At 37.2% G+C, this 26,090-nt stretch overlaps 1 protein-coding gene across 2 annotated transcripts in view; it reads right to left on the bottom strand.

Annotated features, from left to right (window-relative positions):
- LOC102958854 (tubulin-specific chaperone cofactor E-like protein) overlaps window positions 1–26,090 on the bottom strand; it is a 161,043-nt gene that overhangs the window by 93,856 nt on the left and 41,097 nt on the right. For both annotated transcript variants that reach the window (XM_042957902.1, XM_042957904.1), the window contains exon 8: window positions 24,177–24,293. In XM_042957902.1, coding sequence (XP_042813836.1) covers window positions 24,177–24,293 — 117 coding nt within the window. The remainder of the gene's footprint in view (window positions 1–24,176; window positions 24,294–26,090) is intronic.

Genomic DNA, 26,090 nt, shown 5'->3' with positions numbered 1-26,090 from the left:
AGATCATAACCTGAACCGAAATCACGAGTCAGACGCTTAACTGACTGAGCCGCCCAGGTGCCCCTGGAATCTTTATTTTCAATAAAGCTATCTTACTCTAAAATAAATCCCTAATCCTCTCTTTAAGGAAATGTGACATATAATACATGAAAAATCTCTGATGGTTTGCTTGGTTTAGCCAAATCACTTAATAACTAGAAGAAATACATTAATTTAGTTTACTCTGTTTCCTAAGGCATTATGGACTCAAAGTAAATTCCAAACATCTGATTGCTGGCATTTAATCTCTCTTGCTATACTATGCTATCTCTCATTTTGATATGGTATCACATCATGGCATATGTAGAAATCTCAATTCTACAACTGAGCTTTCACACACCACTAAAACAGTCTTGTCAAGGCCACTGATATTCTATTTATTAAACACACAAACATCGCATGTTAGACACAAAAAGGATCTTAGAGATCTTCTAGTATGCATTTTACAGATACAGTAATTGGGGCAGTTTGTGAACCCAAGGTCTAATAGCTCTGACGGAAGGGTGGAAGATAGCGCTCAGGTCTTGTTCTCAGACTGTCATTCTGTCTTAATTCTCACCACTTTTATGGTTTGCTAGAAAAATACTGTTCTGGAAATTCTCTTCTCCTTTCCGTATATCAAATGCCGCTTTTCAATCTCTTTTTAGGGGTTCTCGTTCCTTTCGACCATCTACACTCAGGTAGTTCTCAAGATTCCTTCCTGGAAGCTCTTCCCTTTTCTCTTTACGATCTTCCATGTCAGATCTCATTCTCTTACTTAGTGTAAGCCACAGAGGTTTTCTCACTGGTCTTCTTCAAGCTTCTGTATTCTACCTACCTCTAGGATTATTTACCCTCACCTCTCACACATGGCAAAGTACTTGAGCTGAACTTAGTATTTTTCATACTAAGTACATTTCATCAAGGCTTAAGTCATAGAATTTGTTTCAACTCACTATTAAACTCAAGTGCTGTCAAATAACTTAGTGATTGGATAAACAGAGTGTGGCCTATCCATACAATAGAATATGATACAGCAGTTAAAAGAATTATTTTGATCTACATTTATCAACATGATTAGGACTTTGATCAAAATGACTCCATAAATTCACATTTTAATATACTTCTGCCCCAAACATAGAGATTTAAAATGGATAAAATATGAAAGGTTGAATTCCAAGAAGGCAGCCTAGCCTCAGAAATAATAGACATTTCTATGGACCAGACACAGAAAAGAAATGCAAAGCACACAAGTAAACCACAGAACCACTGGATCCCAAACCCAAAGCAGGTGGTGGCGGTCAGGAGCTAAAGTCCTGTTAGTCAAAGGAGAGTAAAAGTACTCTATGGGAGAGAGAGGAACTCAAGCCAGGTTCACTGCATGAAGCAGGGGTAGAGTTGGAGGGATGTAAGGCTGAACAGAAAATAAGAATGCAAAAAACTGCTACAGATCCAATGCTCTTTAGAGCAAAGGGTCTAGATAAAAGAATGAAAAAGACAGCTCTGGCACCAGGAATTGAATCAAATCACCTGCTGCCTAGGTGACTAAACAGGTACTAACTACAATTACCGTGGGACCGGAGGCTGGGAAGCTAGTTAGAGACAACTGCAAAACCATTAGATAGGGAGAGGTAAACTCAAACAGGGAGACATAACAATCTTCAGTGTGTATGTACCTAACAATGCAGCTTCAAGATAATGAAGCAAAAACGGATAGAAGTGAAGGTACAAAAAAACAAATCCACAATTACAGTTGGAGACTACAACACTCCTTTCTCAATAATTGATAGAATAAGCAGACAGAATATCATTAAAAACATAAAAGACATGAATACTACTAAAAACTTGACCTGACATTTATAAAACATACTTCCCAACAACATTAGAACACACATTTTTTTCTAGTACATGTGGAGTACTGACCAAAACAGACCATATTCTATGCCAAAAATATATCTCAATTAATTAAAAAGAATCAGAATAATACAAAGTATGTTATCTTACTGCAGTGAAATTAAACTAGAAATCATTAACAGAAAGATAGCTGAAAAATCCCCAAGTATTTGGAAGATACACAACACACCTGTAAATAACCTATGTGTAAGAAAAGGAAAGTCACAAGAGAAATTAAAAAATATCTGACTTCAATGAAAATGAAAATACAATATATGAAAATGTAAAGAATGTAGTTAACACAGTGCTTAGAAGAAAATTTATATAATTAAATTTTTATAAGAGAAAAAAAGAAAGGTCTCAAATCAATGACATAAGCTTTTACCTTACGAAGCCAGAAAAAGATGATCAAATTAAGCCCAAAGCTAGAAGAAAGGAATTATTATAAAGATATTAGCAGAAATCAGTGAAATAGAATGCAGGGGGAAAAAAGAAAACCAATAAAACTCAAATCTGGATCTTAAGGGGAGCAAATTTGAGAAACCTCTAGCCAAATTGATCAAGAAAAGAAGATATCAGTATCAGGATTGAACAAAGGAACATCACTACAGACACTACAGACCTTAAAGGTTTATAATAAGTGAGTATTATGAACAGCTTTATGCCCATAAATTCAATAACTAAGATGAAACAGGTTAATTTCTTCAAAGACACAAACTACCAAAGCTCATTCAAGAAGGATATAACTTGAATCAAGTTATAGCTCTTAAATAAATTAAATCATAGTTAAAGCTTCCAGCAAAGAACACTAGGCACAGATGGCTTCACTGACAAAATTCTACAAAATATTTAAGAAAGAAATAATACTAATGCCACACAAACTCTTTTAGAGAAGAGGAGATATAACTCACAAATTCATTTTATGAGGCAAGTGCTATCCCAATATTAAATGAGACAAAGACATTATAAGAAAAGACAATTAAAAATCAATATCCCTCGTGAACAGATGCAAAAAATCATCAACAAAATATTAGCAAATGAAATCCATCAACATAAAAAGGAGATAATCATTATAACCAAGTGAGATTTATCCTGGGAATTTAAGGCTAGTTAAACATTTTAAAAAATCAGCCAATATAAGTCACTATATGGACAGACTGAGAAAAACTGTATAAATTTTTCAGCAGATGCAGAAAAAGAATAATAGAAAAAGAAAATTTTAAAAAGTTATATAGATTGGAAAAGAAAATACACACTGTACTTCATAGATAACATGATTGTCTACAATAAATCTACTACAATAATTCTAAATAAAAGAACTACTAGAACTAATAAGTTTAGCAAGGTTGTAGAATACAAAGTCAATATACAAAAATCACACGTATTTCTACATCTAGCAATGAACAATTGAAAATTGAACATAAAAAATACTATTTTTAACAGGACTAAAACACGTGAAATCCTTATGTATAAATGTAACAAAATATGAGCAGGATCTATATGTGGAAAAATACAAAACACCAATTTCTGAAAGAAATCAAGTAAGACTTACATACACGGAGAAATATACTGGTTCATGAACAGGAAGACTCAATATTATTAAGATGTCAGTCCTATTCAAATTGTCCTGCAAGGTTCCACACAACCACAGTCAAAATCCCAGAAGATTTTTTTTTCCCTAGAATTCAACAAGCTTATCCTAATATTTATATGAAAAAGCAAAGGAACTAACATAGCCACAATACTTTGAAAAGAAGATCAAAGTTGGAGGACCAACATGACCTGAATTTCAAGACTATAAAGTGACAGGAATCAAGACAATGTGATACTACCAAAAAGGACAGACACATAGATTAATAGAAAAGAACAGAGAATCCAGGAGTAGAGTCTACCTATATGGTTGACTGATTTTCAACACAAGTATAAAATCAATTCAATAGAGAAGGGATAGTCTTGTCAATAACCACTGCTAGAACAATTGACACTCATATGCCAAAGTTTCAACAAAACAAAAAAATTCATATTCTACACCATATACAAAAATTAGCTCAAATCAATCAAAAGCTTAAATGTAAAACTTAAAACTGTAACATGTCTAGAAAACACACATGATAATCTCTGTGATCTTGGGTTAGTCAAAAATTTCTTAGATATCACACCAAAAGCATGATCAATAAAAGGAAAAAAGAACAGTGAGTTGAATGTCTTCAAAATTTTCTTTACTGCTTTTGAAAAAAAGTATTTGAGGAATGCAATGAGAAGCCAGACTGAGAGAAAAAAATGTACCAAACACACATCTGGCAAGGGATGTATATCTGGTGTATATAAAGAACTCTCAAAATCCAATAATAAGAAAACAAAAAACCTACTACGAAAAGGGGCAAAAGATTTTAACAGACATTTCACCAAAGAAGGTATCTGGATGGCAAAGAAGCTCCTAAGAATATGCTCAACATCATTGGTCATTAGGGAAATGCAAATTAAAACTACAATGAGATACCACTATACATCTATTAGAATGGCTAAAATTAAATAAAACAAAAAACAGAACAAAAACAAAACAGAAATAAGAAATTGAAAATACTGAGTGATGATAAGGATGTGGAACAATAGGAACTCTCACATGTAGTTAGTGGGAAAGCAAAATGGTGTACCACTTTAGAAAACAGCTTAGCAAGTTAAACATATACTTTCCATGTGACTCAGCAATTCCACTTCTGGGTATTTATGCAAGAGAAAGAAGAAGTGTATTCACACAGAAACCTGTAGCTATTTACCACAGCTTTCTTAATAAATTGCTAAAAAAAAAAAAAAAAAAAAGGAAACACTCCAAATGTACTTCAGTTGACGAATCACTAAACTGTTACATCTATATAAAAGAATACTACTGGGCAGTAAAAAGGATCTCATTAGTGATATACACAAGATAGATGAATATCAAATGCATCATGTTTAGTAAAAGAAAGGAGACTCAAAGGGGTGCCTACATCTCTTTTCAGGAAATGATAGAACTACTAGGCAGAAAATGAGCAAGAACAGAGATTTGCACAAAACAATCAATCATCAGTATCCAATTGACATATATAGAATTTTATGCCCAACAATAGCAGAATACACATTTTTTGAAGTACATGAAATAATCACCAAGATAGGACATAAAATTAACTTTAACAAATTTAAAAGAATTAGTATTACCTAGTGTATGTTCTCTGACCATAAGAGAACCAAAGTAGAAATCGGTAACAGAAGTCCTAAATACTTGGAAATTCAACTTTTAAATAATCTAGAGATCAAAGAGAAAGGCTCAAATAATTTTTTAAAAACAAAGAGCTGAATGAAAATTAAAATATAACACATCAAAACATGGGATGCCAACAGTGCTGTGAGTGTAATTTCAAGCACTAAATGTTTATTAGGAAAGACCTCAAATCAATAATCTACATTCCTACCTACCTCAAAAGCTAGAAAAAGAAGAGCAAATCAAGCAAAAGGAAGGAAATAATAAAGGTAGTAGAAATCAAAATGGCACTTTATAAAACATGTTTATTATTTATTTTTGAGAGAGACAGAGTATGAGCAGGGGAGGGGCAGAGAGAGAGGGAGACACAGAATCCAAAGCAGGCTCCAGGCTCTGAGCTGTCAGCACAGAGCCCAACACGGGGCTCGAACCCATGAACCATGAGATCATGACCCGAGCTGAAGTCAGACACTTAACCAACTGAGCCACCAGGCACCCCCAAATGGCATTTTTTAAAAAGGAAAACAACAAGGGTACCTGGGTGGCTCAGTCGGTTGAGCATCTGACTTCGGCTCAGGTCACGATCTCATGGTTCGTGAGTTCAAGCCCTACATCAGGCTCTCTGCTGTCAGCGCGGAGCCTGCTTCAGATCCTCTGTCCCCCCTTCTCTTTCTGTCCCTCCCCCACTTATGCTCTCTAAAAAATCAATAAACATTAAAAAAAGAGAAAAATATTTAAAGGAAAAAAAAGGAAAATAACACTGAAAACTACAAAACATTGCTGAAATAAATACAAATAAATGGGGAAAATTCCATGTTCACAGATTAAAATATTTAATATTATTAAGATGTTATACTAATCAAGGTAATATACAGATTCAATGCAATCTCCATCAAAATTCCAATAGCATTTTTTTTTTTTGCAGAAAAAGAAAAAAATCATCCTCAAATTCATATGGAATATCAAAGGACCCTGAATAGCCAAAATAATTTTGAAAAGGAAGAATGAACTTGGAGGACTCACACTTCCTTACTTCAAAATATTACAAAGCTACAGTAATCAAAACAGTTTGTTACTGGCATAAAGACAGACATATAGACCAATGCAAGAGAATAAACAGGCCAGAAATAAAACAACATGTATGTGGTCAAATGATCTCCAATAAAGCTGTCAAGACCACTCAATACATAAAGGACAAACAGTGCTGGGAAAATCGAATACCCACATGCAAAAAAGTTAGAGTGGATCCTCATCTTAACTACAAACAAAAATTAAGTCAAAATGTATCAAAGACCTAAATGTACAACCCAAAACTATAAAACTGCTAGAAGAAAACATAGGGGAAAAGTCTCACTGACATTGGATTTGGCAATGATTTCTTGGATATTATACCAAAAGTACAGGCAACAAAAGCAAAAATAGACAAATGGGATTACTTCAAACTTAAAAACTTGTGTGCATCAAGGGATACAATGAGCAGAGAAAAAGCTAACTTACATAATTGGAGAAGATATTTGCAAATCATATATCTGACAAGGGGTTAATATCCAAAATATATAAAGAATTCCTTCAGCTCAATAACAAAAAATAAGAAAGAAAACTGATTTAAAAATAGGCAAAGGACTTGAATAGACATTTTTCCAAAGATGGCATACAAATGGCCAACGAGCATATGAAAAGATGTTCAACATCACTAGTAATTAAAGAAATGCAAATCAAAACAACAGTGAAACACCACCTCACACCCATGAGGATGGCTATTTCCAAAAAAAAACCCAAAAAAACAAAAAAACAAACCTACACACATATACACAAAATAATCAGTGTTGGTCAGTGGAGAAATTGGAACTGATGTGTACTGTTGGTGTCACTGTAAAATGATACAATCACTATGAAAATAAACAGTATGGTGGTTCTTCAAAAATTTAAAAAGAGGTTTACCATAGGATCCAGCAATCCAATTTCTGGGATTCAAAGAATGATAAAGCTGGGTGTTAAAGAGAAATCTGCACATCCATATTCACAGCAGCATGATTCATAATAGCCATGAGGTAGAAGCAACTCAAATGTCTATTGATGGATGAAAGGTTAAACAAAATGTGTATATACATACAATAAAATATTATACAGCCTTAAAAAAAAAAAGGAAATCCTGTCACATGCTACAACATGGATGAACCTTGAGGACATTAGGCTAAGTGAAATAAGTCAGTCACAAAAAACATACTGTATGATTTCATTTATAGAAGGTATCTAGAATAGTCAAATTCATAGGGACAGAAAGAATAGTAATTGACAGGTGACTGCAAGGGGTTAGAAGGAGTGGGTAATGAGAAGATGATGTTTAATGGGTATAGAGTTTCAGTTTTACAAGTTGAAAAATGTTCTGGAGATTTGCTGTACAACAATAGAAATGTATTTAACACAACCAAACTGCACTTTAAAGTGGTTAAGGTAGTAAATTTTACGTTATGTACATTTTACCACAATTAAAAAAATAGTTAAGATGGCAAATTTTGTTATATGTATTTTACTACAGTGAAAATTTAAAAAAATTTTTAAATGACAAAAAACGTTAACACCAATTGTACACAACTTTTCCAGAAAACAGAAGAGAAGGGAACACTTACCAACTCATTTTATGAAGCCAGTGTTACCCTGATACCAAAAGCACATAAAATACATTTTTTTAAAAGAAGCATACTACATACTAATATCTCTTATGACCTTAAACACAAAAATCCTCAACAAAGTATTAGCAAACCGAATCCAAAAATGTAAAAAAAGAAACATACACTATGATAAAGAGGAATTTATTCTAGATATCTAGTGCCAGTTCAACATTTGAAAATCAATCAATATAGCTCTCATATCAATAAGCTGACCAAGAGAAATCAGATTGACACAGAAACAGCATTTGAAAAGAACTGATATCCATTTATGATAAAAACTTTCAGCATGTTAGAAATAGAGGGAAACTACTTCAACTTGATAAAGAGCATCTATGAAAAATCCCATAGCTAACATTGTACTTAGTGGTAAAAGACTGAATGCTTTTCCCTAAGATTGGGATCAAAGCAAGGATGTCCACTCTTACCACTCGTATGCAACACAGTACTGGAAGTTCTAGCCACTGCAATAAGGCAAGAAAAAGAAAAAGGTCATACAGATTGGAAAGGCATAAATAAAATTTTTATATTTGCAAATGACATGAAATACTCAGGTGTAAATCTAACAAAAGATTTGTAAGTCTTGTATGTTGAAAATTATAAAATGCCAATGGAAGAAATTAAAAAGCCCTAAATAAATGAAGAGACATACTGTGTTCATGCATTGGAAGATCCGATATAGTAAACGTGTCAATCTTCCCCAAACTGATCTACAGGTTTAATAAAATTCCCATCAAAATCTCAGCAAGATTTTTTGTAGACAGAGACAAACTTAGTCTAAAATTTATACAGAAAGGCAAAGGTCCTAGAATAACTAAAATACTCTTGAAGAATAAAGTGGGAAGAATCATTCTATATGATATGAAAGCTAATTATACAGCTACAAGACAGTGTGGTACCTGTGGAATAATAAGAGACATAAATCAGTGGAACAGAACAGAAAACCCAGATATATACCCACACAAACACACTCTCACGATTTTTTTTAAAAACCTGCAAAACAATGCAGTGGGTCAAGCAGCCTTTTCAACAAATAGTGCTAGAAAACTGGACAACTAGAGGTAAAAAAAAAAAAAAAAAAAAAAAGAGCCTCAGCTTAAACTTCCCACCTTGCACTGAAATTAACTCGAAATGGATGACAGATTCGAATGTACAATGTAAAACGATAAAACTTTTAGGAAAAAACAAGAAAAACTTCAATATCTATGCCTAGGCAGAGTTATTAACACTAACAGCACAATTCATAAAAGGAAAAACTGGTAAATTGGGTCTCATCAAAATTAAAAATTTTTGTGCTATGAAAGCTCACAGGAAAAAAACAAAAAGACAAAGCTACATACTAATAGAAAAAATTTGCAAACCACATATCTAACAAAGTAGTATCTCAAGCATATAAATAGCTCTCAAACTCAACAGTAAGGAAAGAAACAATCCAATCAAAAATTGGGCAAAAACCACAGAGATATGTCACTGGAGGCTTTACAGATGGCAAATAAGCACATGAAAAGTATTCAAGATCTTTAGCCATCAGCGAATTCCAGGGGATTAAGTCATCAGCCATCAGGAGATATTATGCACTGACCAGAATGGCTAAAATATGAAAAAAGTGACAACATCAAATGCCAGCAAGAAAATGCTGCAGAGAAATTTGATCACCCATTTATTGCTGGTGGGAATGTAAAATGATACAGTTATTCTAGAAAACAGTATGGTAGCTCCTTATAAAACTATGGATGTAAATTTAAAAAAATAAAGAATAAAACAAGTTAAAAAAAAACAAAACAACTATATATGCAACTACCGTGCTGTTCGGCAATTGCACTCCTTGGCATTTATCCGAAGGAATGAATACTTATGTTCATAAAAAAACCTATACAAGAATATTCATATATTATTTGTAATAACCCCAAACTGGAATCAATCCAGATGTTCTTCAATAAATGAAGGGTTAAATAAACTTTAGTACATATATAGCATAGACTACTACAAAGCAGGGGCCCCTGGGTGGCTCAGTTGGTTAAGTGTCTGACTCTTAGTTTTGGCTCAGGTCACCATCTCACAGTTTGCGAGATAGAGCTCTGAGACAGGGTCTGCGCTGACAGTGCAGAGCCTGCTTGGGATTCTCGATCTCCCCTTCTCTCTGCCCCTCCCCAACTCGCACACACACTCTCTCTCTCAAAATAAATAAACTTAAAAAAAAAAAAGAGGTTAGTAAAAATAGACGGATCGGTGACGCTTTGAGTAGGTATTAATTAAAAAGAATAAAAGAGTACTACGTAGCAATAAAAAGGGCACAAAGTACTGATACGTGTAACAATTTAGATGACTCTCCAGGGAATTAAGCTAAGTGAAAAAAAAAAAAATCCCAAAAGGTTATATACTGTATGGTTCTATTTTTCTAACATTTTTGAGATGGCAAAATTTTATAAATGAAGATAAGATTAGTGGTTGCTAAGGGACAGAGATGGGAATAGGGGAGCTGGCAGGGAGTAGAGTGTGGTTATAAAAAGGCAATGTGAAAGGTCATTGGTGATGGAACTGTTCATCTTGACAGTGGCAGTGGATACATAAACTTACACATGCAATAAAACGTAGAGAACTAAAATACACACAGACACACAGACACATGTACAAGTAAAACTGGAGAAACCTGAATAAAATCAGTGAACTGTATCAACGCTAAAATCCTGGTTGTGATACTGTACTACAATTCTGCAAAATTTTACTATTGGGAGTAAATAGATAAAGGGTACATGGGACCTGGCTGTATATATTTTTTTAATTTTTTCTTAATGTTTATTCATTTTTGACAGAGAGAGAGAGCACAAGCTGGGGAGGGGCAGAGAGCGAGGTAGACACAGAATCTGAAGCAGGCTCCAGGCTCTGAGCTGTCAGCACAAAGCCCACCACTGGGCTCGAACTCCCGGGCTGTGAGATCATGACCTGAGCTGATGTCAGATGCTTAATTGGCTGAGCCACCCAGGCGCCCCTGTACTATTTTTTACAACTACATGTAAATCTACAATTATCTCAATAAAAATTTCAGTTGAAAGAAAAGGTCACATACTATGTGATTCTATTTATGTGACATTCTGGAAAAGTGAAAACTATAGGGTCAGAAAACAGATCAGTGGACGCCAGAGGATGAGGTCAGGGAAAGACTTTTTTGGGCGATAGAACAGTTGTATGTTCTGACTGTGTTGGTAGTTACATAACTGTAGTTTTGTCAAAACTCAGAAATGTACACTTAAAAATAGAACTTACTCTGTCAATTATACCTCAATAAACCTAACTTTAAACAAAGGATACTACTAAAAATATAATCATTCAGTAGGACCAATTAAAAAAAGAGAGAGAAAGGCAGAAATAAACATTCAGAATGAAAAGGAGATGACTATTAATGCAGCACTTTTCTTCGATCACAAAAGATCAACTATATAGAGGGTGTGTGTGTGTGTATGTGTGTGTGTACAAATATGTAATAAGGGCATTATAGAATGTTGTTGAAGATCTGTTAAGTAAGAAAAAGCAAGGCTATGTACAAAAATTATGCACTAAACAGCAATGTAACTGTAACAAGAAAACAGTGTTAGTAGTCACCTGGGGACCACATATCTGAATAGCTGCTGCTAAGGATAAAAGTGGGAAGAGGGGTACCTCAGTCGGTTAAGCATGTGACTCTTGATTTTGCCTCAGGTCATGATCTCACAATTTGTGGAATTGAGCCCCGCATCAGGCTCTGTGTCAACAGCACGGAGCCCGCTTGGGATTCTCTCTTTCCCTCCCCTGCTCATGTGCGTGCGCTCTCTCTCTCGCTCTCTCTCCCTCTCTCTCTCTCTCTCTCAAAATAAATAAATAAATAAACATTTTTTAAAAAAAGTGGGAAGACTTGGTTTATGGTCTATATGGTTTCAGAAATTTTCAGTTGGGTTCCATGTGGAAGCATCACCCAGTCCAAGTGAGAATTAAATAGAATAAAATAATTTAAAAACATAAACACCTATTCCCAAATCCTAAGAATATTATGAATGACTATAAAAAGTTAAAACTAAATGAAAAAGTTACTTTAATAGAAAAATATAAAATTACCAATCCAATTCATTTTATGAAGCTAATAATATAACCTTCAATAACAAAACCAGAAAAGAACAGTAGAAAAGAACATTACAAACCAATACCAAATATTTAAATATGAAAATGGATGGAAACATCCTAAATAAAATCATAAAATTAGATTCTGCAGTGTTGTAAAAGAACACTTAATATTTTACAACCAGGTTGAATATTCCAGGAATGCAAAGATGGTTCACTATCTGAAAAATGCATCACTAAAATTCAGATTATCAAAACATGTTCACCTCACTACAGAAAGAACATTCTGTAAAAAAACAATAGTTGTTCATATTAAAAGAAGCTCTTAGAAAAACAGAGGCAGTAAGTACCTCGACCTGATGTGAAAAACAACTATGAAAAACCGACAGCAAAAGTCATTATTTCATATCAAAATACTTCACACCGAAACTTTGGAAGCAAAGTGAGAAACAGTGAGAAACAAGATGACGATGCCCTCTTTTACTGATAATACTATACTGCAGGACTGTCTACCCAGAAACCCAGAAGAAAGTAGAGATTAACTATCTTATACGACAGCGAGACCGATGGCTACATGACCAGCACACACAAATACACAGCATTCTTCTACACCAACAATAGGCAATTAGAAAGCAGTAACAGAAAAAATGATTTCATTTAAAATAGCAACAAAATGCATAAGACGCCTAGAAACAGAACTGAACAAATATGCACGAGGCCTTTGAGAGAGAATTAGAAACAATGCTGAAGGACATAAAAGATGCTCTGAATTAAATGGGAAGATCTCCTATGTTCACAGATGAGAAGACAAAATAGTATCAAGCTGTCAATTCTCCCAAATTAGTCAGTGAATTCACTACAATCAGAATCCAAACTGCAGCAGGATTTTTGTGGTTCTTGGTAAGTCAACCCTAAAATTTACTAGGGAAATGAGGCTACAATCTCAAAGGTAATCTGAGAAACAATTAGGTGTAGAGACCTGCCCTTAATGGGAATTCAGACTTTGCAATGTGATTTCATGATTTTGTAACGGTATAGGAAAGGACACATACACCAGTGGAAAAGACCAGGGTGGAGGCAGAACCACGCATGCATATAAAAAATGAGATATATGACAGTGGCGGCATTAAAGATCAGTGGTGAACACCAATTATCCATATGGGGAAAAAAGCAAACCCTCACATCTCTATTTGACACCATCTGCAAAAACAGATTCCGGGTGGATCAAAGACACAAATGTGAAAACACATTTCGAAAAAAAGCCAGGAGATTATCTTAAGTGATCTCTGGAAAAGAAAAGATTCTGTTAGAAAAGATGGAGTAAGAATAAACCACAGAGTGAAAGACTGACACATTTAATGGTAAACTTTTGAAACTTCTTTTCAACAAAATACAAAGTGAAAAGAGGAGACTGAAAAGTTATAGACGGAGAGAAGAAACTGCAGTGCATATTAACACAGTTATAAAATCCCATTTTATATTTTTGTGGATATATACAATATAGTAAGTAGACAGAAGGGATACACATCAAATTCTTGCCAGGGATTACTTCTTGGCATAAACAGGACTGAGAGCAGGGGCAAAAACCTCCTCTAATTTCACCTGTGATACTGTTACTTTCAATTTAAAAAATAAACTGGCAGTGAATAGTAAAATATTAGTAATCACCAGTTCTGAATAACGTGAACATGAGTATTTTATTTTATTGTTCTCAGTATTTTTTTTTTAATCCTAAAAAGCAAACAGAAGCAAAACAAAGATCAAAACTGGCCCCTGCCCTGGCCAAAACAAAAGTCGAGACGCCAAAGATCATTTCCCCCAAGACCATGATGTGGGCGGGCCGATTCTCATTCTCTCTTTCCTTTGCAGGTATATGCAAATTCTCATATATAACTCCAATCAAGATGGGGAAGGTAGCCTATCTTCTGCTGGGCTGGGAAAGTGGCAAGAAGTCAAAATCAAGCCCAAGGTAATTGGAATGACAAAGGCTGTGAGCGACAGGGAAAGCTACCATTTCAGGGGCTCTCCGTGGTGCGCCAAGGAGAAAGCCCCTTTTGTTTCTCATCAGACTGGAAGCTGAATGGGAGGAGTGCTGTGTCACGGCCCTTGTCAGAGGATGATGGAGCCTGGCAATATGGAGAAGCCCAAGAGACTCCTGTCCAATGTAGGAATGTTCCTTCACAACAGCAGGTCCTCTGTCTGGAAGGAATATGAGGTAACAGATGCAGCACACTAGGATTTCTCCAGCATCCAAGACAAAGCAAGCCTTCACTGAGGTGGCGTCTGAATACAAGCTGCTGCCCTGCTCTCACGATAACGTGAAGATACAATCAGCTGTATTTAGAAAAGCCATTAGTCTTAAGGAGGAAAAAAACATACTCTCCATATTTTAAAAAGCATGCCACTAATGACAAGCCAATAAGCATTTGAGGAATGCCTAATATAATCCTTGACATAATTAAGGACTTCCCGGGGCATAGTTTAGGGACCCCTTAGGACAAACAGAAAGTGAGGTATCGAAGGAGAGTAAAACTGAAGCAAAGCCTTTAAGAAAACCTATTTCTGGCTTTGCTGTTCTCTCTGACAACAGTGTCTCTTCCCAGCAAATAATTGTTCACTGGAGCTATGCCTCTTCTAACTCTTCATGAAGAACAAAATTCAAAGCCTGAAAAAAAGAGATCCCCCAAATCAGTGAATGTACTTCCTCCCCGCTATCATCAAAAACAAAAAGAAACATCTTCAACAAATGACGTTGAGAAAACTGGACAGCAACATGCAAAAGAATGAAACTGGACCACTTTCTTACACCAGACACAAAAATAAATTCAAAATGGATGAAAGACCTCAATGTGAGACCTGAAACCATAAAAATCCTTGAAGAGAGCACAGGCAGTATGTCTGTGACATCAGCAGTAGATAGGTCCCCTGAGGCAAGGGAAACAAAAGCAAAAATAAACTACTGGGACTACATTAAAATAAAAAGCTTCTGTACAGTGAAGGAAACAGTCAACAAAACTAAAAGACAACCTACTGAGTAGGAGAAGATATTTGCAAATGACATATCCGACAAAGGATTAGTTCCAAAATATATAAAGAACTTCTAAAATGCATCACCCAAAGAGCAAATAATCCAGTTAAAAATGGGCAGAAGGCACGAACAGACATTTCTCCAAAGAAGACATCCAGATGCCCAACAGACACATGAAAAGGTGCTCATCATCACTTATTGTCAGAAAAATACAAATCAAAACTACAATGAGACAACACCTCACACCTGTCAGAATGGCTAAACTCCAAACCAGAAGAAACAACAGGTTTGGGCAAGGATCTGGAGAAAAAGGAACCTTGGGTATACTGCCGGTGGGAATGCAAACTAGTGCAGATACTCTGGAAAACATAGGGAGGTTCCTCAGAAAGTGAAAAACAGAAGTGCCCTACGATCCAGCAATCACACTACTGGTATCTACCCAAAGAATACAAAAATACTAATCAAAAATACTGTAGCAAAGGGACACATACACTCCTATGTTCACAGCAGCATTATTTACAATAGCCAAGATACAGAAGCAGCCCAAATGTCCAGTGACTGATGAAGGGTAAAAAAGATGTGGTATATACATACAAAAGAATATTATTCAGCCACAAAAAAGAATGAAATTTTGCTAATTGCAATGACATGCATGGAGCTAGACAGTATAATGCTAAGTGAAATAAGTCAGAGAAAGACAAATACTGTATGATTTCATTCAAATGTGGAATTTAAGAAACAAAACAAAGGAGCAAAGGGGAAAAAAGAGAGACACAAACCAATAAACAGACTCTTACCTAAAGAGAACAAAACTGATCGTTACCAGATGGAAGGGGTGGGGAGGAGTGAAATAGGTGACAGGGATTAAGGAGGGCGCACATGTGTGATGAGCACCAGGTGATTAAAATAAAAACGTAAAAAACAACAAAAAACAAAAAACCACCAACCGCCTCCCCCAAAGAAACAGTTGAACCGTAAAAGACACATGATATGTTGATGTTTTATTATTATTATTATTTACATCCAAGTTAGTTAGCACATAGTTCAATAATGATTTCAGGAGTAGATTCCAGTGACTCATCCCCTACGTAGAACACCCAGTGCTCATCCCAACAAGTTGTCTTCCTTAATGCCTCTTACCCATTTAGCCCATCCGCCCACCCACAATCCCTCCAGCACCCCTCAGTTTGTTCTCTGTATTTAATAAGAGTCTCTTATGTTTTGTCCCCCTCCTTGTTTTTATATTATTTTTGCTTCCTTTCCTTTATGTTCACATGATATGTTGATTTCTCAAAGAAAAGTTACATGGGTTTTCTTTTTGTTTCTCTTTAAAACTTAACAGAGGAAGACCGGTATTAGTTCAGTACTAAATAAGCAATTTAAATTCACGCAGAGGAAATGGAGATAAAGCAAACAACATAAAGGAAAAACTGATAAATATAGGCAATGCAGACAGACATTTGATAAATGGCGAGGCAAAAACGATAGTACGCTTTAACTTGCACAGATTCACAAACGTGTAGGTTTCTTTTTCTCTAAAAATGATACTCTTATACCCCTAGATAAATCAGGGCTATACATATCAGAAAACAAGTAGAACTTCCCCGTGCGTTTTCTAAGGACTATTTCAAATTCCACAATGGAATTCAGTCCTCACGTGCCCCTCTGCATAAGGACATAAGCCACCCCCAGTGCACATTTGCTTTACCAAAGTTTCAGTTATTAACTAGTTCTCTCTAAGCTTCTCCCTCGAAATAGAAACCACAATCTGCCTGAGGACTTCCCCACTTGAAATGTCTCAATGATTTTCCACTGCATGCAAAAAAAAGTCCTAGTGTCCTGGCATGGCATACCAAGGTCTTCAAGGCCCTGCCCTGGCTCCTACCTTCCCGCCCAGGACTACTGTGGCTACTTTCCACGAAGCATTTCAAACCACTGCAGATCACTACACATCAGGAGTTATTTCCTTTTTTGCCCTTCTGTCTGGAACATTCTCCCCTCCCCTTCACCAGGTTGACTCCTTCATTGTCTAGGAAGTACCACCTTTTCCAGCAGAGCAGAGTAACCCTGCTTCGTGCTCCCTGAGCATATGCGGAGATTCAGTCATTTTACTGAACTATTTTGGCTGTTTTGTCAGGCACCACCCTAGGCGTTGAGGTTAGGACCAGGTACAAAACAGAAGTCCCTGCCTTTACAGAACTTACAGTAGAGTGTGGGGAGGCCAGGAGCGTATAAAAAATGCAAGTCAGGTGTTGCTAAATAAGAAAAATAAAAGTAGGTTAAGAGAATTGCAGGAGACAGAGTCGCACTGTTTGAGATCAGCTGGTCAGGGAGGAGTCTCTGATAAGGTATCCCAAAGAGAGAAAGCCATGCAGTTAACCTTGTGCATTCCACAGAGGGAAAAAGTACAAAGGCCTGAGGTGGGAGTGTGCTTGATGGGTTTCAGGAACAGCACGGGAAGGCTTTTTCGTTTTTTGTTTTTTAAATAAACTTGAGTTCTGATAAACTGGCTCCCATGTGGACAATAAGCCACAGGGGCAAGGTGAATTGAGGGAGACCATACAGGAGGGTGCTAGAATAATACAGGTAAGACACGATGGAAGCTTGAACTAAAACGAATGGTAAGAAATAGACAGATTGCCTATATATTTTTGGAAGTGGTACTGAAAGAAAAAAACCTAATCGACTAGATGTGGAGTATGGGAGAAGGAAATCAGGGACAACTCTGAGGTTTTGTCCCTGGCAACTGGAAAAACGAGCGATGGAAAACTTGCAGAGGAGCAGACGTGGCAGTAGAGGCAGGGGCCAGAGAAAGGTAAGGGAGGGTATCAGAAGTTTGGTTTGGGACACAACAGGTTTAAACATTCAGGTGGAGATGTCAGGTAGGCCTTTGGAAATACTAGGCTGAAACTCAGGGGCAGATCAGAGCTGGAGAATGAATTTGGCAGTTATTAGAATAGAGGAGGCACGTAAAGACGCAGGACTGGATAAAAGTACCTAAGGATGAGTACAAAAGAGGAGAAGTCCGAGGACCAAATCCTATGGTATCTTTATTTTTAGAGGTGGAGAACATGAACAGGAGCCAGCAAAGGAGATACGTCTTTAGCTTAGCCCAGATGGCAAGCTTCTTGAGAGCAGACAGTACTTTTTTGTCTCTTTGCCTCCCACTTCTGGCCCACAGCCTCTTGGTTCACAGCAAGTGTTCGGTAAATAAGTTAAACTAACTGCCCTTTGAAACCCAGCTAGAATCCAGAGTTACTTCCTAGAAGTTCCTCTGGTAAAATCTGAGAGTCCAATAAATGAAATACAACCAGCCCAGTGAGGACATCTTTTCAGCCACCTGCAGCACACACGGAACTTATTTTGAAATAGCACACCACTGTTACACAAGCCACGAAAAGACAAGGCACAGATGAAGGCTTCAAAAGACAGTGTCCATTGATTGGAAAAGCAAACACTATGATGTTTAAAGGTCAAGAATCAGGAGCAGAAATTTTTTGCCTTCCATTATCTCACAAAGTAAATCCACATGAAACATATAAGCAACTGCTCGTTCTTCTGTGTTAGTCCATTATTACCATGAACATCTACAGTAAACGACAGACTTCCAGCTCCACCTATCAACAGAAAACAATAAAAAGGATAACTGAGCATCTGTAAGAAATTACAAAACTCTTAATTAAGTGTATCTCCCTTTTGTCCTCTAAACATTTTATTCTGTTCATCATAAAAAAATTGAAATCGTTCAGGTAACTGGAGCTAGTGTTGTAGTCTGAGGGAGAAAAACAGAATATGTAAATTTATGGATCATCTTTATAAAGTCTTCTGTTGCTAAAACGACTAATCACATGGAAACAGATGTGTGTGAGTAATACAACTGACTCACAAAATCACTTTGCTACCATAAAGGACATTCAACTGATCATAATGGCTTTTTATTCATGCCCTTGAAAGACATACTGGCTACCTTTTCTTACGTCTAAGTTGAATACAAGTATTACCTGTTTAATGGAAGGAGAAGGAAAAGCTCAGGGAACCTAACAATTGGAAAAAGATGTTGGTAGAAGTCAGAATTTATAGGAAAATCAAGTTAAGCACTGGTTTTTAAAAAATCCATGGTCAAATGGATTTTATTTCTCCAAAACCCATCCTACCTGGAAACTAAAGTTCAAATGTGGTTCTGTATGAATTATTGAATTATCCAGAGTCAAATTTTCACCTTTTACTACCTAGACACTGTGTTATTCACTGTTCATTGGTATTTTAAGGAGAGATTATGCATATAATTTGGAAGACAATTAAAAAAATGATAGCCACAGTAAACACCTTTATAGATCAGTATTCTTAATTCATAATAAATGCATTATAATACAAATTCCTCCATGCTTATCCATCATTCCATCTTGACATCAGGATGAATGGTATTACAGTTCTTTTTTAATTGCCTAACACAGTTCCTAGCGCATTACAATGGCTCAAAAAATATTTGCTCTACCGGAGCAGATCATTCTACTGGAGGATTTATGAAAACAAACAAACAAACACACAAACAAAAAAACTATTAGGGAACAGGTACTATAGTGGATATATGTCAACTTTAGCTGTCCAGCATCGGATTTGAGGGAAACCCCAGAGAGATCAGAAGTAGGAACTATTTTCCACTACAAAACTAACGAGGAGTAAATACTCTTTCTTCTTTCCCTGAAAGCCAAAACACAGGAAGGTAACAAACTTACCTAACTGTAACTGGAAATGCAAAGACACAAGGTCTAACAGCGATTATTCATAGCAGATACAGAAAAATCAAGAATTCAAAGGCATGACTGTAAATGTGTGGGGGCAATGAAGTCTAGCAGCATGTTGATGACTGACCAGTGACCAGAGTCTGTAGAGAGAGATCTAGAAATCTTGGCTGTGCCTGGCTTTCCAACAATCCTGCCTACGCCTTATTTTCTAATCTTCCTGTCAATTCTGTGAGCTACATAGTATTCATTATTCTTTTACTAAATTCATACCCTACTGAAGTTGGCCAGAGTTGATTTCTGTTGTGTGCACTCAGAAACTGGCACCAGGGAGATTACCAGCAAGAGCCCTGCAGGTAATTATAGGCAATTTGATATTGGTTTTTGGCCTAGCAGGCCCAGCGAACGTCATCTTAGTGTTCATGGAAGGGATTGTGCAAAGGCCTTGACATGGTGTAGTGAAGTAACTCATGACCACTTGTGGCCCCATGGAGAGCTCTAGGTGATTCACAGAGTGCTGCCAAGAATAAAACAATGTGAACGGTAGGAAGAATTCAAGACTATGAGGCAGAGCATCTGCTACTCTAAGGGCATAAGACAACCTGAATCAAGAGAATATTAAGGTCAAATCCCTAGGAACTAGGCTCAAAGCAGACTGAAACCCAGGTACTTTAAAGTGTCTTTTCTCTTACAACAATAAAGCTGAGGTAGCTATTAAAAACAAATGCACACAGTTTGATGCCCCAGGTTGCTGAATTACAGGCCAGTTAAATCTGTATCCATATCGGGACTGTTCTACGAAAGCTGAAGCACGGACCGGAAAGAGTGGGGATGGGGAGGAGAATGACCCGGAGAAGAGGTACATAGGAAGACTCTGAGGGCTCGGGAACATCCTGAATCCCTAATCCTCACTCAGGCCCCTGGCTAGCAGGCTTAAACAGACTGTTCCTCTCTTGCTTGAGAAGGCGGGAGAAACCCCTGCCTAAGGGAATTACCTTGCAAGAGTGAACGAATCCCTATTTGCCTCATCCTTCCACACACACACACACACACACACACACACACTCTGCTCCACTACCATCAGATCACAGCATGCTCTGTGGGGTTGATTACAAAAACATCAAAGGAATTGCAAGAATTCGGTCATTTACGTGGACAAAATGCAGGAAATAAGTACAGGAATAGATTCCGAGTGTGCTGACCCAGGAAGGAGAAGCAATGTTAGATCTAGCTGATTCTGTTGATGTAAGTACAGTACCAGAGGTTCTGAGTTCAAAAAGGTAGCTTTAGTGGCTGGAAGTGGTTCTAAAATTTCGTCTAGTTGGATGATTAGAAATTGGACTCATGGTGGTCTATGCTAAACGAAGTTGAGACGCCACCAATTTGGGGGATGATGTGGAAGGAGAAAATAAAACACTTCAGGACACAGGAATGATGGAAATTATTGCCACCCATGTTATTCCTTCACTCATTCTCCATCTATGAACCAAAGGACCTAGAAGACACTTCCTTTTTCAAGGCCTTGAAAAATACATTCGTGAGTAGAACACTCACACCTGTGAAAAATATTTAACAGACCAGTAAGGCACTGACATCAGTTTGCTCATTTCAATTTCAAGAAAAGTGGAAGACACTAAGCAGTGACATTTAACCACTAGTGAGTGGGAAAGGAGGCATAATTCCATAAACAGGCAGCAAGGCCAGAGTGGTAATTAAAATAGCTTGAATCTTTTACAGTAGCTAATTGGTCACAGTCTTTAGGATTAGAATAAACAGGTTATCTCATTTCAGGGAGAAAGAAATGTGTTTTCATTTGTACAAGGACTACATTAGGACAGGTAAGAATAATTTTTTATATGTAGAACTATGCGGAAAAGGTATCCTCATAGATGTTGGACAGTCAAAATGGCAGACTATCATAGAGGTTCTTTTTGCTGAATTGCTCCTGTTTGGGGAAAAGTCCCAAGATCAGGCAAAGCAGGGTTCTACCTCTCACTGCAGAAGCCAAAGTGGAACAGGTAATCCCTCTCCCTATCTCTCTGAAGACAAAATGTGAGCACGTACCCTAAACACAGCCAATCCATTGGTCAGACACAGAGGCAAAGGTCAGCGAGAGATTATTTCCAGCACAGCCCGTTGCACAACCGCAAGCGTCCGGCGGTGAAGTCCAGCACTGTGGTGACTGGGGAGGACGCTGCCAGCAGAGACACGTGAGGCCAAACACCAGGCGACACCTTGGCTGCTCTTGCTGCCCCTGGCTCCTGTCTACGCCTGGTTCTGCAGCTTGCCTAACAATTCGCGCAGTTTCTCAATATCCTTCCAATAAATTCCTCCTGTGGTTGAAGATGGTGGCCGTGACCCGAATTCAAGAACGCGGACTAGTGCCGAGGTATATACGCACTTTAGGAAAATTATGCCATCGAGACAGAAAACAACGTACTGCCTATATGTGCGCTACTTCCTGCAGCGGGCTGGAAATTAAATAAACTATATGATGGGCTTATGCTCAAAGCCCAAATATTTACTTCTCCCGTTAATAAGTTAGAGTGAATCAAGTAAAACTATAGATGTTAGGTCATGTTTTACAAAAAAAAAAAAGTCATGCTGCTTAACCTATTATTTCTAGGTTGTATTAAAAGGCACGGTAATATTTATTTCTCCCTATTTGGCTGTCCTTAGCTAATTTTAAAAGGCAATCTTCAAAAATCTTGATTTGTCTCATATTTTTAAAATGTTTATGCTTTAAAATACTACTAACAAAACCACAGAATCTTTTTATACAGTACTAGTTGAGCCTTATAGAATGTTAACCCCCTCAAAGCTGTAAGTAATAGAAAACTCTGGGGAAAATTAGATATATTTAGTAAGGATGAATTGGAATCACAGAAATTTATAACCAGAAGATCAACTGACTAGACTCCCATTCAGTCCTAACTTGCATCCTGCTTGTCTAATGTGATTCGTGTTATTTGTTAAGGTCATTAAGGAAAGCATAGAACATTTTTGCTTAGTGGTTCTAGTTGCCAACACCTAAAAACCAGTTTTGGGGATATTTTTTCCTTGTATGTTTACCTCTATCATACCTGTTACATTTCCTTTTACATTTACAGGGTATTAAATGTAGCTCCTTCCCAACCTTCATGCATTATGGTGGGAACATAAATTGGTGTAGCCATTGTGGAAAACAGTATGGAGGTCCCTCAGAGAGTTAAGACTCGAAATACCATATGATACAGCTATTCCACTTTTGGGTACTTATCCAAAGAATTAAAAATACATTAATTTGAAAAGATATGTGCACCTCTATGTTCACTGCAGCATTATTTACAATAGCCAAGATACGGAAGCAACTCAAGTGTCCATCGATAGATGAGTGGATAAAGATGTGGCACGTGCACACGCACACACACACGCACACACACGCGCACACACACACACGCACACACACACGCTGAAATATTACTCAGCCATAAAAAAGAATGACATTTTTTTTGCCATTTGTGACAACATGGATGTACCTAGAGGATATTAAACTAAGTGAAATAAATAAGATAAAGACAAATGCCATGTGATTTCACTTGCATGTGGAATCTAAAAACCAAAACAAACAAAGCAAAAAGCAGAATCTGACCTGTAAACACAGAGAACAACCTGGTGGCTGCCGGAGGAAGGGGGAAGGGGAATGGGCAAAACGGGCAAAGGGGACAGGAGGACACAGGCTCCCAATGATGCCATGAGTGAAAGGTACAGAACGCAGAATATAATGAATGGTATTGCGATCGTGTTGTGTGGTCCCAGACGGTGGCCACACTGGTGGTGAGTGCAGCACAACATACACACTTGTTGAATCTCTCTGTTGCACACTTGTAACTAATGTGACATTGTGTGCCAACTATACTCAAAGTTTCATTTATTTTTATTTAATAAGCAAACATAAAAAAAAGGTAGTTGCTCCTCAAACTATGTACAGTAACTCTTCGTATGCTTAAAGGTAATCACTAATTCAGCCCTCCGCATTTCTCTTCATACTCAACCATCCTAATTCCTTTAGTATTTCCTTAAGAGTCTGTTTTCTAGTCCTTTCCCCGTATTCTCGAAACCTAATGCCTATTTGCCAAATCTTCCAAACTGCAGAACCTAGTATATCCTGAAAGCAGGTCAATGTGAAAGAAGAGACCAGTTTTTGGGGAGGTGAAGATGTGTCCCTGGAGAAGAGAATCAAACAGGGATCAATGACATGGAGCATGGGGGTGGAAGTGGTCAAATACTTACCCGACCATTCTTAATACAAGTGCAAGGTTAGAAGAAACACACTGTGGAAAACGAGATAAAATGGGTTTGCTTTGTGTTTCTTCCTTTTTTTTTTTTTTTTTAACCTATCACCAAAGTCCTCTAAAAGGGTCACGTAACAAATTATTAGATTTGCTCTAAAGCAACAGTTCTTAAATTGCCTCAATACTTGCTAAAATGTAGCTAAACTGATGAGTAGTTTTTACCTGAATGGCACTTCTTCCTGTGGAACATCCACATAGTAACGGATAAAAAATCTCTCCGAATCTTCTCGCTCACCATCAGTAACAACACTGCCATTAAGTTTGGAGACGGATGGCAATCTGTACGTAAAAACCAAAATAAAGACATGTTAAGATACTAAGAATATTCAGCTTTCGAAATAAAATCATTGGTTTGAGGCCCAGTCTTATTCTCTTGAAAGGACACGTTTGATGTAACTCTGCTTATGTACAACTACCTACATGAACTAAAGTGGTATAGAATAAAAGGACCCAAAATGCCTAAAGTCTCGTTAAAAATGTATTTATTTATTTATTTATTTATTTATTTTGAGAGAGAGACAGAGAGAGTGAGCAGGGAAGGGGCAGAGAGGGAGAGAAAATCCCAAGCAGGCTATGCACTGTCAGCACAGAGACTGACACGGGGCTCCAACTGAGAACTGTGAGATCACGACCTGAGCTGAAACCAAGAGTTGGATGCTTAACCAACTGAGCCACCCAGGTTCCCCTAAAGTTTCATTTTTAGATGTGACACTGACCTTTTATAATTATACCTTACCTTTCAAAATAAGATTCTAGCCAGCACTGTCCAACTTAAATATAATCCAAGCCATGTAATTTTAAATTTTCTAGTAGCCTTATTTATTTAAAAATATTCATTTATTTTCTGGGAGAAACAGAGAGAGCAAGAAAGAGAGAAGAGAGAAAAGAGACAGAGAAGAGAGAGAGAGAGAGAACACGAGGAGGGGAGGGTCAGAGTGTGAGAGAGAGAGAGAATCCCAAGTAGGCTCTATGCTGTCAGCACAGAGCCCGACATGGGGCTTGATCCCATGAACTGTGAGATCATGACCTGAGCCAAAATCAAGAGTCGAACACTTAACTGACTGAGCCACTGGGCGCCCCTCTAGTAGCCATATTTAAAAAAATAAAAATACAACAGGTGAAATTAATTTTAAGGATATATTTTTATTTAACCCACTATATCCAGGATTTAATCATTTCAACCTGCGATCAATACTAACAAATAACTAATAGGATACTTAATGTTCTCTTTTTCATACAAAGTATTTGAAATCCCGTGTATATTTTTACACTTACAGCACATCTCGATTCAGACTAGCCATAATTCAAGTGTTCAAAAGTCACACATAGCTAATGGTACCATACTGGACAGCAGAGGTCTACAGAGTAGACAGTACAGGAATCAATTTACTATATTTACAACAGAATTACGTGAAGGAAGTAAAGTATAAGGCCTACTACAGGACTTACTCTTTCTAGAAGGAAACTACGCTGAAATGTATTTCTTCAGTGAGATATTAACGTGTATGTTACAAAGCAGTAAGGATCTGTTAGGTGTTAGCTGGGTAGAAAGAGCAACATCCTGTTTAAAGAATACTCCGCTTTTTAAAATTTTTTCGTTTTTCAAGTTTTTATTTAAATTCCAGTTAGTTAGCATGGATGTAATATTAGCTGCACGAGAATCTGGTGATTCCCCACTTATATACAATACCTGGTGCTCACCACAAGTGCCCTCCTTAATACCCATCACCTTCACCTCCAGCAAACCTCAGTGTGTTCTCTACAGTTAAGAGTGCTTTCTGGTTGGCCCCTCTCTTCTCTTTTTTTTCCCTATGTTCATGCGTTTTGAAGAACCACTCTTCTTTAGGGAACTTAAAGCCCCTTTCAAAACCACTATGTGTGGCACGCAAAGAGAACAAATGAAAGCTTCACGGCCCTTCACATCTCAGCCAAAATCTTACTGCTGCTAAAGGCTTATACAAAAATAAACACTCATGTCAGCAGTCTGGGAGAGGCAGAGATGGAGACACGAGAGGCAGGGGAGCCAGAGGAAGAACACAGCCGTGTGGTAGTCATGTTTAAGTCAATCTATATTCA

Source organism: Panthera tigris, chromosome D1 (assembly GCF_018350195.1).
Source record: "Panthera tigris isolate Pti1 chromosome D1, P.tigris_Pti1_mat1.1, whole genome shotgun sequence".
Lineage (NCBI taxonomy): Eukaryota > Metazoa > Chordata > Mammalia > Carnivora > Felidae > Panthera > Panthera tigris.
This window is presented reverse-complemented; position numbering and strand designations above follow the sequence as displayed.